The sequence below is a fragment of the Mustela erminea genome, chromosome 11 (genome assembly GCF_009829155.1).
Source record: "Mustela erminea isolate mMusErm1 chromosome 11, mMusErm1.Pri, whole genome shotgun sequence".
Taxonomy (NCBI): domain Eukaryota; kingdom Metazoa; phylum Chordata; class Mammalia; order Carnivora; family Mustelidae; genus Mustela; species Mustela erminea.
The window spans coordinates 37,150,612-37,170,741 of NC_045624.1; the positions used below are offsets into that span (position 1 = coordinate 37,150,612).

Here is a 20,130-nt window from a genome sequence, read left to right on the forward strand (position 1 = left end):
CTGGCCCCCAGCTTTGAAAAAGCCCATCTAATCAAGTCACAATCCAACTTAAAAACCCTGAGGACTTCACGTCACCTGTGGGACAAGGTCCAGTCTCTGCCGAGTCATCCCCGTCCTCAGTCTACCTTCCATCCTCATTATCCTTCACCCTCCTCCAAACCCCTTTCACAACAGCCACTTAAAATTACTTGCATATTCCTAGCCAACTATACAGTTTTTAATTCCTCTGAATCATTTTTTTTGTGTCTCCCTGAAATGCCTAGTCTACCATTACTCACTCACTTGAATTGCTTTATTTTACCCCCTATTAATCCCTCCCTGATTTTAGTTTATACTATAAAATCCAGCTCAGGAATCACTTTCTGTACAAAGTGTTCACAGAATATGGTGGCCCCTAGCCCCACTCTTTCCCACCCTCCCTGATAGCACCCAGCGCTGCCTTCTAAATGTTCTTTCCTTGGATCCTTGATGACTATGTTCTGTGAGAATAGGGACCATGTCTTTGTGTCCTAAGCGCAGAGCCTGGGACAATATATCTCTGTTGAATGAAACAGTCCTCTTAATAATGTCTGCATACCTCATAAATCATCTTTTTCTGTACATTTATTCCAATTTATAGCCTTTATAGTATTATTAAAAAAAATAGTTCTCTAGCTCTTGAAGACTGAAGACCACTTGGGGGTTAGTTTTGCATAATATGCTTACATAGTCACCTTTAAGGTTATGAATTTCAATGTGATAATAATTATTCACACCCTTTAATTAAATTCAAACCCCATACCAACGCTGTTACACGTTTGAAATTTGTGGCAAGTTTTTAAAACAATATTTGACTATACTTTAAATTCTAAGTGAAGGAAATGTGTTCCTAGGAGGCTCTGTTCCCTTCCGTTGCTTTTGACATAAGGAGACCCTGTCGTGGCCTGATGCTTTCTTTTCTTGAGTTCTTAACTCATGTTTCATGAACTTGGAATTCCTCCTCCTGTGTCTCACTCATTCTGTTGTATAAATTTCATTTCTGTCTTCTGCTACGCTGATACCACAGAATGCCGTGTAAACACCAAGCAGTTTTTGGTACAATATCATCAGGAAATGAGTGTAAAACAAATTTCATCCTCTCACGCAACTGCCTAAAAACCCCTCACTGCCTTACATTGCCCTCAGGATAAATTTCCACATCCCTTACCATGGAGCAGGAGTGAGATCTATTTACCTTTTTTTTTGATCTTCCATCCCCATTTCTCACCACTCCCCAGTGCAGTCCAGGCAACCCTGGGTTGTCTCTTGCCTTTAAGGCCTGCTGGTAGTCTTCCCTCTGCGTGGAATACCTGGTCCTCAGACGTCGCCTCGTTTGCGGCACATGCATAGACCTGTGTGGTGTTTAGATTAACGTTCTTCTCTCCCGCCAAACTGCACGCTCCCTGAAGGCAATCATCCCGTTCAGACTGCTGTGGTAAGACATGTAGCAGACACTCCATAAATAAATAAATACATACATAAAAGAATGTATCTTTTTGCATTCAAATAAAATAAAAAGAATGTATCTTACCCCACTAGGTGTCCCCAGCGTCTAACACAGTGCCTGGTACATAATAGAGCACTCAGTATTTATGAATGAATAAATGTTAGTGATGATTTCTAAAGTCATAAAAAATTGCTCTTGCTTTCTTTTCTGCTTGACTGTGGGCATTCTTATCGTTTGGTTTTCACATGATCTTCCTTACTTGAACCTCTTGCACTGAAGAAAAAAGTGCTTCTATAAAGTACTACCTCGCTGTTCCTTTATCTGTTTCGAACCCTGATCAGAATAAAAACAGTAATGCAGTTAAGTTACCATATTGTGCTATTTGAAGTAAACAAACAAAAAAGAAACTGCTCCCAGGCTACCAATTTTAAAGTAGCAGCACATGAAACACCTCCTTGTTGCTATCCAAACAGGAATATTATTTTAGTAATGTTCTTTTTTTAAATTATAGGCAAGATCTGTTAGTTATTGTTACATGTGCAAAATAATTTCATATAAACATGCAAAAGCACCCGTTCAGTGAAATGATCAGAGCTGAGAAGTACTTAGGGCAGACTGGGAAACCGCAGTGCATTTGAGGAGGGCAGGCAGGGGGTGTTGAAGAATCCAGCATTCGGGTATTAGTGCTTTAAAAGACTGGAACTGAGTTGGAATGAAACCCGTTGCATGGCAGCTGAGGGTAAATCCTTGCTGAGCTCTATCTCATAGGAGGGTCACAGTAGAAGGTGTTTATGTTATCCTCTGACAAAACATCGTCAGATTGCCACAATGTGTTGGGTTCTATAAAGATAGATGAAGCTTGCTTGCATGGATACCATAGGAAGCTATTTGAAAGACTAAAAGGTTTTCTTATGGGAAGCAAAGATTTATGTCACTACATGGGTGTTGGCCCAGTGTCGCACACCACCACACCTTTTATTCTGTGAGATTAGTGGGAATAAGAAAACAAGATGGCACTGAAACAGATGATCTATGTTCAACTCTTCCACCCGGGAATAACTTTCCCTTTGACCCGAGCACTACAAAAGAGCAACCAAAGTTGTCAGCCCAGAAGTTAGATGTCCTGCCTGCTGTAGCCAGTTTTTCAGACAATTCTGCCCCATGTGGCTTCTTCTTCTTCTTTTTTTTTTTTTTTAATTAACATATAATGTATTATTAGCCCCAGGGGTACAGGTCTGTGAATCGCCAGGTTTATACACTTCACAGCACTCACCACATAGCACATACCTTCCCCAATGCCCTGTGCAGCTTCTGTCACTCTCTCCTACCTCCCCCCATACACACACTCCATTACTAAGGGTGCTACCTCCAATTTCCAATTCTCTAAAAGGTTTGAGGGTTAATGATGAAATTTCAGTATTTTTTAAGAAAAAGATGAAATTTCAGTATTTTAGAAATTAAGCTATTCGTAAGTCATTGTGAACCATGAGAAGTGACTCCCACCTTCATGATTTTTTTTAAACATCTATCTAATTTGAATATCCCTGATGGCTAGTGATGATGAACATTTTTTCATGTGTCTGATAGCCATTTGTATGTCTTCATTGGAGAAGTGTCTGTTCATATCTTCTGCCTATTTTTTTTTATATGATTGTCTGCTTTGTGTGTGTTGAGTTTCAAGAGTTCTTTATAGATCCTGGATATCAGCCTTTTGTCTGTACTGTCATTTGCAAATATGTTCATCATCACTAGCCATCAGGGAAATTCAAATTAAAACCACATTGAGATACTACCTTACACCAGTTAGAATGGCCAAAATTAGCAAGACAGGAAACAACGTCTGTTGGAGAGGATGTGGAGAAAGGGGAACCCTCTTACACTGTTGGTGGGAATGCAAGTTGGTGCAGCCACTTTGGAAAACAGTGTGGAAATTCCTCAAGTAATTAAAAATGGAGCTTCCCTATGACCCTGCAATTGCACTCCTGGGTATTTACCCCAAAGATACAGATGTCGTGAAAAGAAGGGCCATCTGTACTCCAGTGTTTATAGCAGCAATGGCCATGGTCGTCAAACTGGGGAAGGAACCAAGATGCCCTTCAACAGGCGAATGGATAAGGAAGATGTGGTCCATATACACTATGGAGTATTATGCCTCCATCAGAAAGGATGAATACCCAACTTTTGTAGCAACATGGATGGGACTGGAAGAGATTATGCTGAGTGAAATAAGTCAAGCAAAGAGAGTCAGTTATCATATGGTTTCACTTATTTGTGGAGCATAACAAATAGCATGGAGGACAAGGGGAGATGGAGAGGAGAAGGGAGTTGAGGGAATTTGGAAGGGGGGGTGAACCATGAAAGACTATAGACTCTGAAAAACAATCTGAGGGCTTGTTTTGAAGGGGCTGGGGGTGGGAGGTTGGGGGAACCAGGTGGTGGGTATTGGAGAGGGCACGTATTGCATGGAGCACTGGGTGTGGTGCAAAAACAATGAATACTGTTACACTGAAAAAATAAAATAAAATAAAGGGAAACTGAAATTAAAGTGAAGTAAATTAAGTGAAGGAAAAAAAGAAATCTATCTAAGCAAGTGCAGCCAGATAGGAAACTGAATTCAGATATAATTCTTTCAAAGGTAAATTCAGACATCCATTTTGGCAGAGAGTATATATAGTCATTCTGGGAAGCCGAAAAGAATGAACTGAAAAACTTTCTGGAATAAGTTTTAGAATGCATTAAGAAAAGTTTCTCAATGTTTTAATATGATAATGACCTGCTTTCTAAAAAGAGGGTTAGAATGTGAGGTGTTTCCCCAGATTGTCTGACCTGATGTAGAATTCATTTGGGAAACTCTGTCTGGTGATTCTGCCTAAATGACAAAGATCTGTCTGGCCATTTAAAGCCAAATGACCCAGAGGGCATATTTCCACACGGCACATAGTACATATGTACGTGTGTTATGCCCAAGAAGCCAAAATAAATTTGTGTCAAAATATTTATGGATTTGATCAAAGCTGTTAGAGTATCTTTTAAAAAACCACACGCACACACACATGCATACATGCACACACACAGAGCTACCACGTTTCTTATATTTTCAGATTCTATCTTCTGATGATATGAATGACAACCATAATCTTGTATTCAAGCAGCTTACATGTTTAACATAATGTGTTGTTGGGTTTCATAAATAAAACTCTCATGTGTTGGGTTCTTTTTTAAGATTAAGCAACACCACACTGTTGCCTTCCATCAGATTGGTAGAGAGATATATTCCTAGCACTACTTAAGGTTATCAGCAAATCTTTGTGTTTTCTAGTTAATAAATAAAAATTCAAGCTAGACTGAGCCAATCTCATTCTGATTGGGCATGCTTTATGTCGTTCAGTACATGTAGCATGGGGTCTCCTTGAGTCCCCGTTAAGTATAGTATACTACAGCGTTTGAGCTGCTGTCAGTTGAAATGTATTGAAAAGAGGTATTTCTGTGTCTTGCAGTAGCTTCTTGTCAAGAGTGTTTCTAGGTGATCAGTTGAAAAATAACATCTCGGGACGCCTGGGTGGCTCAGTTGGTTAAGCAGCTGCCTTCAGCTCAGGTCATGATCCCAGGGTCCTGGGATTGAGTCCCACATCCGGCTCCTTGCTTGGCAGGGAGCCTGCTTCTCCCTCTGCCTCTGCCTGCCACTCTGTCTGCCTGTGCTCGCTCTAGCTCCTCTCTCTCTGACCAATAAATAAATAAAATCTTAAAAAAAAAAAAGTAAAAAGATAACATTTCAGTAAATCCCATTACCCTCTGGCATGACAGCTCTGTGAAGAATTCCTTGACACCATCCTAGCTACTAAGCACTCAGCACTGGGCTCAGCATAGTACACATCCTTATTTGAGTGTCTTCTACATAGCACACTCGGATGCTATAAACCTGCATGCCTACCATTGATGCTGTATCCTCAGAATGCCCTCGAAGAAACATGGGTGTTCACTTAAAATGCTTTTTAATGAACAGAACTTCGTGATTTTTGACACCCACCTAAAAGGGAGAACTGTTGATTGTTCTCTCCATCAGAAAAGTTCTGATGTAGAGGACACTATAATAGTAGAAAGAATATATCTGTCTGCTAATCTTCAACTATCAGTTCCTTTTTATTTATAAAATCTAAATGTTTAGAGCTTGTGAAGAGGAATGAAAGCTCATCTCCACTGTGTATGAGAACGAAAAGGAAAAGAGGACATTTGGGCAGGGTAGCAAGCTAGTTGGGTGGTGAGAAGGGGAAGGGTGATGATTCCTTCTCCCGGTGAATTAGGGAAGCATGACTTCCTTCTCTGTAGTTGCCTTGGAAATGGCAACAACGGTGTTGTGTGTGTGTGTGTGTGTGTGTGTGTGTGTGTGTGTGTGTGAACAGTTACAATAACTCAATAAAATGCTCTGTTTCCTCCCTATCCAAGGATTTCCTGCTACAGATATTTACTGTGTTCCGAATATTGATACGCCCAGAGATGTTTCCAAAGGACTGGACTGTTATGCGCTTGGTGGCTAACAAGTAAGACTTTTAAGTTGATGATAACTGCAGCTTGTTATATGGAGGGGAGGAGGTACAAATGATTCTTCTAGTTTGATCTCCAGTTGGAAAGTTTGTAAGTCCTGGGATTCTTTTTCTTTGTCTCTGAACTAACTTCTCCCATTTGAAAAATATATATATTACTATTTGTTTTAAACAGGTGAAACATTAACATAGTTCAGAAACCAAACAATACAAGAAGAGTGTACATTGAGAAATCCTCCTCTCACCTATTTTATTCATCCCTTATCCCCAGCCTATAGTTACCACTTTTATTACCTTCTTGCATGAACTTCTGGTGTTCCTTTATAGAGAGCCTGGCAGGTAGCTTAATATATACACTATTTTGCATGTTGCTCTTTTTTTTTTTTTAAAGATTTTATTTATTTTATTTGACAGACAGAGATCACAAGTAGGCAGAGAGGCAGGCGCAGAGAGAGAGAGAGAGAGGAGGAAGCAGGCTCTCTGCTGAGCAGAGAGCCCGATGCGGGACTCGATCCCAGGACCCTGAGATCATGACCTGAGCCGAAGGCAGCGGCCTAACCCACTGAGCCACCTAGGTGCCCCTCATGTTGCTCTTTTGCTTAAAAATCCTGGCACTCTTTCCACATTAATACGTAGAAAGCCCCTCATTCATTTATGTTCCTTTTTTTCTTTTATAGGCATATAATGTTCTGTTGAATCGGTGTACCATCATTTATTTAACCAGCCCTATTGCTGGACACTTGAGAATTTTCTAATCTTTCTTAATTCATTTTAACTCAGCAGGATACATTAAGCATCTACCATGTGCTCAGCACTAGGAGTAAGATATGATCCCCAAGTTGGACTCATGAAGATTGAAGTTCCTTTTATACAGCCAAGAAATATGGCCAGTAGAGAGCCGAAAATAATGCTGTCAGCAAAATTTAGAGCTAGAGAAGACATTCGGGGAGATATTGACATAAAGTTGAATCTCTGAAGGTTGGCAAAATTAGCTTGTATTAGGCATGTCCAGGGGGAAAAAAATGATCAGAGTCAGTACTTGAAGGAGTAGGAGCCAAGAAAGGAGATTAGGCAGCAGCCTGAATGTCAGGAACCTTCCAGGAGAGTGTCATGGTGGTATCTGGTCTCATGCTTCCTGTCTCTGTCACCTCAGCATACAGAATGAAGGTGAAGTTCTTTAGGAAACTGAAGTACATTATGACCACACTCATAATGTACTGTTTCATAAACATTCTTTCCTTCAAGTCTACATTTGCCTGCTTCTCCTTCTTCCTCTTGTCCAGCCCCAAACATCCTCATATTCAAGATAAAGGTTGGATTCTCCAGGTATCTATCTGTAGACCAAAGATACCATATGTGCTCCCCAGATGCCAGGTATGATGGTGGTAAGAGCCCCAGGAATGTAGGGTTGGATTTTGATAAGATACGCCTAATATGGCTTCTGCTGCAGTATACATTTATAGATGTGGAGGTGTTAAAACGAAGTGTTAAAAACTTGTGAAGTAACAAATAGTATAATATGGCATATTATATTTTACATAAGTACAGAAGCAGCTTTTCCATGTTCAAGACTAATTGAAACTCTTGAAATAGCTCTCTTTAGAATTTAGCATATTTAGTTGGATATCTGTGAGTAGAATCAAGTATCTTTTCATCTGGATATCCGGCTGCCATAGGTTTAAAGGAAGCTATTGGTCATGTATCTGGCCTTATTACCAAAGATCTAACATTCTAGGTACGTGCAGAGGGCTCTGAAGTGGTCCAGGGAGCCAGTTGGGAAGAGGTCCAGGCTGCTGACATCACCATCACACAACATCATCATGTGGTCATTATGCCTGCCCTGTGTGCAGAGGGATGTTTTGACTTGAATTAGAATATTCAATGGCAAAAATTCAAACCAAAAATAAATTTGACATTTTGTTCCTTATCCACACAGGCTCTGCTCGAGCTTCCTGAAAACCGTGACCACAATGTGTCTTTTTAAAAATTAAACACTGTCTCTTTCTCTCTCTTTCTACCTACCTAAAAATCTCTACTCCATTTATGAAGATTCATGGTCACACAAATGGGTAACAGACTTGGAAGTATAGATTCTGCTTTTGAGTAAATACCTCATGTTCAAGATCTTTATCTACAGCGTTAACCAAACAGGAGCATGGGTTAGTTTAGGATGAGCTCTGTGTAATACGTCTAAGCAGAAGATGCTCCCAAAGCAAACCCAAGAAAAAGGCCATCAGCCTTTGCTAAATGCAGTAACATCATGCTCTTGCCACTCCAGTCGGTGGTGATGAGAAATGGGCACTGTTTTTCCACTGGTGATGGCAAGTCCGATCCAATTTGGAGAGAGGACTCCAGGGTCTGGTAGAGAACACCTGCCAAGTTGGAACAGACACTGTTCTGTGCTGCTCTGCTTCCCACTCTTCTCCCCATGCAAACATCCTAGCCATTTCCCATTCAAATTATGAAACCATGTAAGATTTTCCTTGCCTTATGAATGCAGTATTTTCTAGAATATACTAGAAATCCATAAAAAAACTATTAGCCACTACTATACTGGTTAAAAGGTAAATTTCTGAAAGATGTTAAAGATATTTGAAATATGTTAAAGAGAGGGGCGCCTAGGTAGCTCAGTCGGTTGAACGTCCAACTCTTGACTTTGGCTCAGGTTGTGCTCTTGGGATCAAACCCTGTTTGGCTCTGCTCAGCAGGGAGTCTCCTCTCTCTCCCTCCCCCCTCCCCTCCTCCATCCCCCGCGGCCCCCCCCCCACGCGCACACACACACACACACACACACACACACACTTGGGTGTACTCTAGCCCACTCTTGTTAGCTTACATTGAAAAGAAAACATTATCATTTGCTAAACTGTAGAAGCAAGGGCTAGATCCACATCTCTGAAGCTTACCACCTTTCTTCCATGGTGCTTTTTTTTTTTTTAAGATTTTATTTATTTGACAGACAGAGATCACAAGTAGGCAGAGAGGCAGGCAGAGAGAGGAGGAAACTAGCTCCCTGCTGAGCAGAGAGCCCAATGCAGGGCTCGATCTTAGGACTCTGCGATCATGACCCAAGCCAAAGGCAGAGGCTTTAACCCATTGAGGCACCCAGGCGCCCCTCCATGGTGCTTTCTTAGACAAACATTTGATCAGGGCCCCTCAAAGGGGCATTTTTACCCAAACTCCCACTTGTACTGCCCACTCTGTGCTTAATACATGTCAAATTGATAGTAACTAGCTGAAAAGTCACCACTGCCCTACCCTTAAATGCAACTGAATAGCTCATCCCTCAAAATACGTATTCTTTGATGTGTTGGTCCTTTCTTCCCATTTTGAAGTAGGTTTAAAGCCTTTAACTTTCATCTGTAAACTATGTTGTCCCAAGTCCTGTGGCTTGCCTGCTTTATGTGAAGTTCTACCAAAAGCTCTGACCAGACACTTGATGATTAGTATGGTCTTGTGTTTATTTCCACCTGAATGTCCAATATTGGGCAACACGGTAAGACTGTCCAGCCTAACTTGCTCAAGGATGAGACATGTGTCTCTCTTGCTTGTTTGCAAAGCTATATTATGCCTACTGTTAAGTTCTTGGTAGATGTTTCTGATGAGAACAACTGCTCAATTTGAGAAAGAAGGAACATAAGGGAGATGAAAATTAAGTACCAAAAATACAGGACACTTTGAGACAAGCTTCTCTCCACCCCCTTCCCATACACATTGCAAAATATAGTACAAAAATAAAGTCACAGCTTTATACATTTTCAAAGAGATAAATCTTAGACTTGCTTACTGAGGAAGGTAAAATATTCTGGCCTACAGTTGAAAGTTCAGGCCCTTATTTTCTTTATCTTGTGTGCATGTTGGCTTCAAATGTAGCATACATTTTCTTTTGTGCTTTTTCTCACCAAACACTGAATTATGTAGTTGACTATTACCTTCAACTAATTTAGCTTTCAAATGAGAGGAGCGTTGCAAATAGGTAATTTATGGATCCAAAGATTCTTAGGGAAGGTCATTCATTTATTTACTGACCCATCGATTCAGCAAATATTTTTTCAGTGTCTAAAGTATAAAATAAATGCCGTACAGATAGAGCATAGTTCTTTGAAGATGTTTATGAAAGAAAATTTGTTCTGAACTAGGATTGGAAGCCTCTTTCATTAGGATATAGAACTTGAGCTGAAAGCCAAAGGAGGAGTTAACAGGCAGACAACAAAGGAAGAATGTTCTTATCAGCAGGAATAGCTTATACAAGGGCCCTGTGGTCAGAGTAAATATGGCACATTCAAGGAACTGAAAGACTGTTAGTGTGGCTGGAACATGAGGCAAGAAGGAACCTGTAACCATGAAGTTAGAAGAGGAAGACGGGGCCCAAATATAGGGAGTAGAGAAGTATTAAAAGAAACCAAGAAGAGGGCACTTGGTTAAGCATCTGCCTTTTGCTCAGGTCATGATCACAGGGTCCTGGGACTGAGCATCACATGGGGAATCCCTGCTCAGTGGGGAGTCGGCTTCTCCCTCTCCTGCACTCTGCCCCAACTCATGTGCGTGCTCTCTCTCTCTCTCTCTCTGAAATAAATAAATAAGTTTTTTTGTGGGGTTTTTGTTTGTTTGTTTGTTTTTTAGAAAAGAGGGAGAGAAACCAAGAAGGACCAGTTAGGAGCTTAATACAGCAATCCAGCTAAGATGTTAATGGCTTGAACAGGTAGATTACAGTGAATGTAGTAAGACTGATATTGAAGATCAAGGTAACATAATTTGCAGATGATGGGATGTGGATGGCAGAGAAAAAAATGGAAGATTTGCCTTTAGAATTTTGGCCTGAACAGAAGGATGAAGGCTGGTGCTATTCACTTGGGTGGGGAGATACCAGAGGAGAAACTTTGGGGGTGGGGCAGGTGAAGAGTCTTGGGTAAAACAGGAGTCTGGAATGCTCCTAGATATCTTAGTGGAAACAGAAGAGGAAGCTAAACCTGCTTACATGGAGCTGAGGGGAGAGGTTAGGGCTGGAGATGCGCCTTGGAGGGTCACCAGCCTATGGATGATATTTGAAGCCATAGCACTGAATGAGAGCACCGGGAAGAGAGCAGATTAAAAAGAAAAAAGTACTTAGGACAGGGCTGTAGAGCATGGTGCCATTTTAACAGTCAAGACATGGAGAAACATCTAGCCAAAGAGACTGAAAAGGAGCAGCCCATGATTTAAGATGAGAGCCAGCAGAGTACCATGTCCTGCGAAGAAGGTATTTATTTCATGAGGCAAGGAGTATCAAGAGCTGCTGGAGGTTGGAGATGATGAAGACTGACAGTTGCCCCCGGATCTGGCAGTGGGGTGGATACGGATGACCATAACATGTGCTCTTCCAGGGCACTGATGGAGGAGGAAGCCTTCTTAGAGGGAATTCAAGAACAGCTAGGAACTGAGAAAGTGAAAACAGCTCTTTAGAAGTTTTGCTGTGGAAAGGGGCAGTGAACTGGGGATCTGGAAGGAGTTGAGGGACGAGGACTCTTTTTAAGATATGGAATAACATAGTATTTTGGCTTACAAATAGGCATGGCTCAGCAAAGACAGAAATACTGATGCTACTGAAGAAAACAGGAATAAGTGAAGGAACAAGTTGGGCAGGGGAAGGGAGTGGGGTTGGGACAAGTGCAGGATAGCAGTGTGCCTGTTGAGAACTGCCGGTTCCCTCTGCATGAGCAGCTTGCCTTGGAAAGGCAACCAACCACATCGGCGTGCACTTTAGTTTAGCTGGCATTGCTTTTTGCGGTAAAACTTTCTCAATGAACGAAGTGCCACACTTAGAGTAGCTCTGATCTTGTGCACACAAAGAAAGCTTAGCCTTAGCTAGGAGCCTTGGCCCAGGAACAGGAGGGAAGACAGAATATGCGATGAAAAGTGGGGAGGTTGAGCAGCTAATCTGCTGAGTACCCATGAACACCGCTAACCCCTCTTTTTTGCTGTAGGTGGTGGTGTTTTTCTATTAGGGTAATAATCCTTGAACAATTTACTGTCTAGGGAGAGATAAGATACTGATTTTTACCCAGACTATCCATTACCCAGATGAATGTGCCGAACTTAAATAGCGACAGCTAATATTTACAAGAACCTCCCGCGTACTCCATGTCCTGGTGAGTTGTGAGGAGCTGGCAGGAAGAATGAATCCAGGAATGAGAGGCTTCCTTAAGATCTGAGCCCAATGGGCTAAAACTGAGCCCGTTGACACATGAGTGACTTTCTGCTGGTACTGCTCACTGGAGAAGGTCAAGGGAGTTTTTAAAATCCCTAAATCTCTCTGTTTCAGTCTTTTCTTGTTCTTCCTCACCCACGCGGCATGCTTCCTTGACTAAAAGCACAATCACTCCATTTCCTGCTTCCATTTTGGCTTACACTGTGCCCTCGCCTTGGAGTGCCTTCAGTCCGTTCTTCAAAATAGCTTTTAAAAAGGCATAAAATGTTTTACCAGCTTCTCATTTTAGAATTACCTAGTACGCAAATAAGTACAACAAAGCGTAGGTTTAGATATAGTGGTGAGGCTGCAGTCATTCAGTAAAACTGACTGTGGGCTAGGCCCTTGGTGAAGCAGTGGTTCACAAGGCCAGATCCCCCAACGTCACTGCTCTCTAAGTTCCAACCCTTGGCTGTCTTCTCCTCCATCTGTGACACAGTCCCCAAAATGAGACAGGTTGATCACATGCGTTAGAATTGTCCCATTCAGGGTGCCTGGGTCGCTCAGTGGGTTAAAGCCTCTGCCTTCAGCTCAGGTCATGATCGCGGGGTGCTGGGATCAGGCCCTGCATCAGTCTCTCTGCACGGTAGGGAGCCTGCTTCCTCCTCTCTCTCTCTCCACCTACTTGTGATCTCTCTCTGTCAAATAAATAAAGAAACAAACAAAAATCTTAAAAAAAAAAATTGTCTCATTGGGCCCCCTCTGGAGCTCACCAGGCCATCGGCGGCGGTAAGGCCCTGAAGTCTTAGAAATCCCCCAGGTGATTTTGTCAATCGCACTAAAGCTTGTGGACCGCTAGCTTAGATCAGTTCCCTGAATGGCCTTCAAGGATTTGCCTTTGCCCCCAGTGTCTTTGTGTTGATTTCTCCTACCCCTGTTCATCCACCAGGTTGTAGGGAAGTTGTTGTTCTCCACCATTAGAATTCCATAGGTTTTCAATGTGTAAACATTAGTCTTGTTGAAACCCAGTTTCTCCACAAGCTGCTTCTCCAAGTCCAGGTATAATCTGTGGAGGCGGCCTTTTACTTAAGCATATTATCAGGTCCAAGTAGTTTACCACAGACCAATTAAAAGTAGATGAGATTTCAATAGCAGGGAGATAGCCTTGCCTCAGAACTTTCTAAATGCCAGAATGAGGTGGCAGCTGAAAATCTTGAAGCAAAAATTTTGATTTCCTGTGCACCAGTTCCTCTTTCATGTGTAAATTTTGTGGTGCTGTGCCCATAGATGAAGGTTGTGGGAAGTCATCCTTGTGCCTACACTTCTGTGGCAGCCATCAGTCATTTGACCATTTGTAGTAACAGATTGCAAAGCTTTCTTGGCTATGGAAGTAGAGTGTTGGGATTTGAGATGTCCTTATATTCAGAAACTGAGTCATGAGTAAAAGAATAAAACCAAAGGAGCCACATGGTTTTGGAAAAACTGGAACAAGTAAAGAAAGATCCCTAAACACCCCAGGTATTGACCACAATGAAGGAAAAATAATGTACAAATGCCTTTAGCTGGCTTGGAGCCTGTGTGCCCGGATCCTGACTCAGTGCTGAGTTACTGTACAGAGCTCTGGGAGCTGCCTCTGTGACTTGAGCTGAGTGTTATAAGCATAAATGCAAAGCATTTGAAGTAGACTCACTTTCCATCCTTCTAGTTCTGAGAAGTCTTGTTTTTGGAGGTCTTACCTCTCAACATATCAAACATATTAAATAGATCCCCACACCGCATTTTACTGAAGAGAGAAAGTGAAAGGCAATTTTTACATTTTGCTTTTTAAGTTATTGGCCTGTGAGTGAGTCGTTTAACTCCGTTTGCTTGTGATTTCTCAGCATTTCTGTATGTTTAGGAATTCCTGTGAAGTTGTAAAAGGTAACCTATCCTTTTTTTTTTTAATATAATAGATGTCGCCTAAATATGAAATTGGGCAAGCAATGAAATAAGTAATGTTGTATTCTGTGGACATGCAATGAACTTAATTTTAGTTGTTATTTTGCAGTTTTAAAATTTGGTCCCATAACATTTTTTCAGGTCTTTGCATTTTCCAAAGCTCCTCCAAAGATCATGGTCCTATGCCCTGTACCTCTTGGTGCCTAAGGATGACACCGCCTTGGTGAGAGGACAAGGACTGCATTCCCCATTTAAGAACTACCAAATATAATGACTGGCATGGAATTCTAGAAGCCAGGAGAATGTGAAGCAGAGTTTGTTGGAATGTTTTTCTGGCTTAGTCCTCTGAAGAGCCTTGCTCTTCAAAGGGTGGATGACCAGCAAGAGCATCCCCTGGAGCTTGTTAGAAATGGCAGGGTCTCAGGCCTCACCTTAGGCCTACTGAGGCAGAATCTGAATTTTAACTAGATCACCGGGTACCCACTAACGTCTGAGAAGCACCACTTTGTCTAGAGAAGTGGTTCTCGGTTCGGGGTGCACCTGAGAATCACCTGGGAGTCTTGACACTCCTGCTGTCCAGGCTGTACCCCAGTCCCTTCATTAGCATCTCTGGGGGTATCTCTCTGTATTTTAAAGGCTCCTGGGTGATCCACAGAGCCACTAGGTTAAGACTCACTGGGTGACAGGCCAATAAGCTGTGGATGTTGTTTGTGTGTTTGGGACCCAACATATAAATAACAAATGGGTCATCTTTGCTGTGGAATAACCTTCTTACTTGGAAGGTTGAATGTGTTGGCTGCTTTCCAGGACATTAGGTCCAATAGTCTAAATCCCAGATATGTCCTGTTTCAGTACCACTGGATGCTCATCCAGTTATGGTTATGGGCCTGCTATGGCTATAGGCCAGAAAGTGTTTTTTTTATGTGATACTCCAGCATAGTGGGACTGGGTGTATTTCTCCATTGAATACCAAAGCAGAACATCTGTGCTTAGAACCCCGTGTTAAGGATGAACTACTTCCTCCTTGCTAGCATTCCATTATCTGATAATTAAGTTTTAGCTTCATAATGTAAGTTTTAGAGAAACTACTTTGGGAATTTTAATGATTTCTTCAGTTATCATCATTGATTTTGCTAGTGGCTATGGAAAATTGCCACTTAATACTGTTAGTTGCAGGTGAGTTATCTCTTTAATAGGATAGTCACTGAGGATGTCTTCTGTTTGGGGTGGGAGTGGAGATACCACAGGACTTTTCATTTTCATGGGCTTTGCTTATACTTAACTTTCACAGTAAGATTCTTTGAAAGATGTAATTGACATACATAAAATGTACGTGCTTCCTCACGGTACAGCAGGTGCCTGAGGAATGATGGTTTTTCTTCTCCTTCCCTTTCTTTACCTTGAGCTATTCTCATTCAATCATCCAACCACTTAGTCTCATTAATATTCCCCTATCCCAGGAGAAGGCTATCATAGTGAATTTTCCAGTAGATATCGATAATGAACATTTATGTGTTTCAAAGTCTGTAAATATTCTTCTAATTAGTAAATATCCCTCTAGTCCAGGTTTTACCAATAAGATAATCAAGGTGTGAAGTTGGTGGGGTGTTTTGTTTTATTGGAGGTCATGTGCTGAGAACTAAAGTCTCGCAAACACTCCCTTGGGCATGCGTCTCAGCAGAGGCCGAGGAGGTTTTCAGGATCAACCATATATATACCATTAGTATATAGTATTTTGGAGAATGACCTGTGTTGTTTCAGTGTAATGCTGTACGTAATATTAAATGAACCAGTTGAATGTCGATTCATCTTTCCCTAATTTCTCCAGCCCTGAGATGCCCCATTCTCTGAATGGCCTTACCACCCACTAGCAGTTTCTCACACAGCTTACTGCTGGATTATGGACAATTTCACAGTCTGTAATGGTTTCTTTTGTGGCATTCTGTCACCAGGAGAGAGGGAGTCTGCCTTCCATAGCTCTTGCCTGCCCCATAATATCTTAAACGGGGGAGAACAGAGAGAAGATCTCTCATAAATTCTCAATATATTCTCTCACTTCATCCATTTCATCTTTGGGCTCCAGTTTCTTGTTCTGTATTTTTTTTAAGTGTGGCTTTCTTCCATGTTCATCAAATGTGGAACACTAAACTTGGATTAATCATTTTGCTTTGTTCAGAAATTAATAAAAGCACTATAAAATATCAGGAGATTGATATATTTCTGCCTGAGTCATATGATCTCATAGATCTGGGTATCATTTTACAAAGAACCCAACTTCAGTGATGGATTTTTGTTGGGGGGTGCTGGTGTTCCTTTTTCCTGTTCCAAATACAAGTTATCTAAGATTGTTTCACGTTGGGGGCACCTGGCTGACTCATTCTGTAGAGCATGTGACTCATGATCTGGAGGTAATGAGTTCAAGCCCCATGTTGGATATAAAGATTACTTTAAAGAAAATTTTAAAAAGTTAGCACATGGTATTCAAGTAATATTGTTCAACATGCTTCCTGAAGGTTTTCTTTTCTTTTCCTTTTTTAAAGGATTGATTTATTGATTGATTGATTTGGGGGAGGGGGAGGGGAGCAGAAGCAGAGGGAGAAGGAGAGGGAAAGAATCCTAAGCCGACTTCACACTGAGCACAGAGCCTGTCATGGGGCTTGATCTCAGGACCCTGAGATCATGACCTGAGCTGAAACCAAGGGTTGGATGCTTAACTGACTGAGCTACGCAGGTGCCCCTGAAGGTTTTCTCCTTCTACCTTGTTTTTTATTCTTATCTAATACATAATTTTCACTAATGTGAAGTTTCCAAATTAAAATGTTCTTTCTTTTTTTTTTAATCACTAGTGTTATTATTACAACAGTTCTATACCTGTCTGATGCACTTCGTAAGAACTTCTTAAATGAAAACTTTGATTATAAAGTAAGTATCCATTTGGATGACTCTCCTGCCTGAGCTGAGATCTTTCACCTTGTACTTGAGGAAATCACCTAACATATTTTCTTTCTCTTAATAATAGGAAAACATATTTATTCCACCTACCCCAAATTAATCTTGGACTATATTAGCTTTAATGATGAATATTAGAAGTTTTCATTATATTTGTGAACAAGATAGGGCTATAATCATGCTTACCAACCTAGTGGAAATCATAGTGCTTAAGTGGACGTAGTTTCTTGTTACTATAAATTTTCATTCTTCTTTCTTGTATGGTCCTCATGTGTGACAAGGGGAACTTAGAATATGTTTTTAGGACTTTTTTAAAGTAGAGTTTATACTAAGAAAATGTTTACGAAGTAAATGCTTCAGTTCCTTTACTCCTCCATCATCACATTTTTTTTTTAGAATGAATTAATGAAAAGAAACAAAATAAAAGATTGGTAAAATTCTTTACGGCAGAACTTTTGGTACATCTATAATATAATTTGGTATGCCTAAGAATTCTTAATATACTATTTTCTAAATGGAAGATGATAAATGGTAAACAAGGATGGGCAATGCCTATTTTGGCTTCCTTTCTTAATGATGTTTTCAGGTTTTGGCATCTGTATTTCCTATTCTTTTTAAATAACATTTTTCATATTCAACATTGAATAAACTGTCCCTATTGGATAACTAGAAAATACAAAAAAAAACACAAATCAGTGAAAACCAATGGAATTTAAAGTTTGTATACTATGTCTTTATATCATACCGTGCAATAATAAATATATGAAAATTTCATGATTACAACTCTGCTGTTTAATATTTAGTTGTTTCTGCTATTTTATTCTTAGAAATTACTCTATGTGCCTTCTTACAATATAAAATTTGGCATATATCCTTAATTATTTTTTGGATATATATTTGTAAGTGGAACAATGAGTTAAGGGTTATGCCAATTATATTTGATTTCCTATATATCTACCAACCTAAAATTACTGACTAAAATTCATATTTTAGTTTAGTTTAGTTTGTGAAGTATCTGTTCTTGACTTTTTCATTATTTTGCTCATTCTTATATTTTTTGTTTATAAGAGCTCTTTATACATAAAAGATATTAATTCTTGATGATGTTTCTCCTTATTATTTCCAATTTTACTTGGTGTCCATGAAGAAGTAGTTTCCTTCCATTATGTCATATGTTTTTGGTTAAGTTTATTTCTGGGAATTTTATTCTGATCTCTTTCTGGTGCTGTTTTTGGTATAAGAAACCTTAAACTCAAAAGATTTGTCTGGGCAGGGAATTTTTACATACTGTCTGAATTTAAAGCAATTAGCATACCCAGAGAAGTGTATGCCTTTTTTTTTTTTTTAATTCTCCATTAAAAGGAGTTCCAAAAATGAATTCTCGCAGGAATAAAATAGCCCAACTTATACCTCAGACATATTATAAGAGAAACAAAGGATTTAACATACACCAGGGACCTTAAGAAACCTGGGGTATGGCCCGGAAGCAGTACAGAAATAGATAGTATTTATTTGCTTTCCCTCTTTGTTACAGCAAATTTCAGGCATGTGTAAAAGCAGAGAGAATTGTGTGATGAACCCCCATGTACCCATATCTAGATTAAACTATTATCCACACGGGGCCGATCTTACTTCAACTCTACCTCCATCCACTCACCACGTTTGAAGCAAATCCAAGATATGTCACTTAATCTGTCAATATTTTTGTAAACTATAGCATTTAAATGTTTTGTTCTTGTTTTAGATTTGGGATTCTTACTTTTACCTTGCCGTCATTTTTATCAACCAGTTGTGTCTTCAGTTAGAGATGTTCACACCTTCCAAAAAGAAGAAGGTGTTAGAAAAGTAAGTACCAATGTATAATTGGGTGGGGAATATGAGGCAAATCAAATGTTATGCCTTTAAGAGGGCATGTGGTTTAAATGATTCATAAATCAGGTATTCGTAACTGGAAATGACAGTGGAGAGGCAATGAGCAAGAGGACAAGCAATCTTTTCTGGAAATTTTGAACTTATACTTTTTTTTGGGTGAGGAAGCTCCATCTTTCAGAAATTAGTGTGTTATAGTAGCAAATTAATTAGAGGACAAATCTATTTCATTAAAGGATTTATATAAGGATTTGCATTAGAAGCATCAAGACATCTACATTAACTATCTTTAATTACAAATATAGTGTCTTTTAATTCAGAAGAGACAAAAATACTTCTCTGTCCCAAAGAGACACAAATACTTCTTTGTTTTGAAGACTTTGCATCAGATTTGCTTTCTGTTTTATTTCAGGTATGGTGACATGCGCGTCACAATGGGTTGTGAAATTTTCAGCATGTGGCAAAACCTTGGTAAGTAATGGAAAGAGAAGCCACCTCCATTGTGCAGTTTGTCACTGTACTTTTAAGTGTATAAATGAAGAAGGACAACTTACAAGTGACAGTGTTTAGATCAGTAAAGTCATCCTTAGAATGTAATTGATATTTTGGCATTGAATATGGTTATAACTAACTTTTTAAAATTGGTATCTGTCTGAAAACTCATCTTATCTTTGTGTGTTTCATTATTAATAAATGATAAATTTTATTATCTAGCATTGCTCTAATAATACACACGTGTTCAGTAATGAGCTAACCTTTCAGAATTTGGGATTGTAACAACTCAATTTCTAGAACTCTGAGCTGAGTCTATGAATCATAACATATTTAGAATTAAATTTATGAAACACCGACTCGCGCACCAGAACTCTTAAAAACACCATGGATCTATATCATAAAGAGTATATACAAAGGATTTTAAAGCCTCTGCAGTTGCTAAGAAACTATTAGATTCAATCTGGTTAATCCGACACAGCAGATAGAGCATACTGCTCTGGCAAATTGATGACCCAGACCTGGTTGCTTGGAGAAGAATAATATTTGGAAAACAGATTGTTTTACCATCGCATTGGCATAGGGTTTCTTTCTAGAGATTCCAACTTTTTAAATTTTGTATGCTAACTATGCAAGTTTATAGCATTCATTACTATTACAGCGTGGTAAACTTCTTATGATTCATTAAAGTGATGGGCCTATTTGAATTG

General features: G+C 39.9%; 1 protein-coding gene across 3 annotated transcripts in view; it reads left to right on the forward strand.

Annotated features, from left to right (window-relative positions):
- Nucleotides 1-20,130, forward strand: part of DOCK4 (dedicator of cytokinesis 4) — a 431,597-nt gene that overhangs the window by 336,096 nt on the left and 75,371 nt on the right. For all 3 annotated transcript variants that reach the window (XM_032304000.1, XM_032304002.1, XM_032304001.1), the window contains exons 27-30: nt 5,909-6,003; nt 16,957-17,032; nt 18,804-18,904; nt 19,341-19,399. In XM_032304000.1, the coding sequence (XP_032159891.1) occupies nt 5,909-6,003; nt 16,957-17,032; nt 18,804-18,904; nt 19,341-19,399 (331 nt within the window). The remainder of the gene's footprint in view (nt 1-5,908; nt 6,004-16,956; nt 17,033-18,803; nt 18,905-19,340; nt 19,400-20,130) is intronic.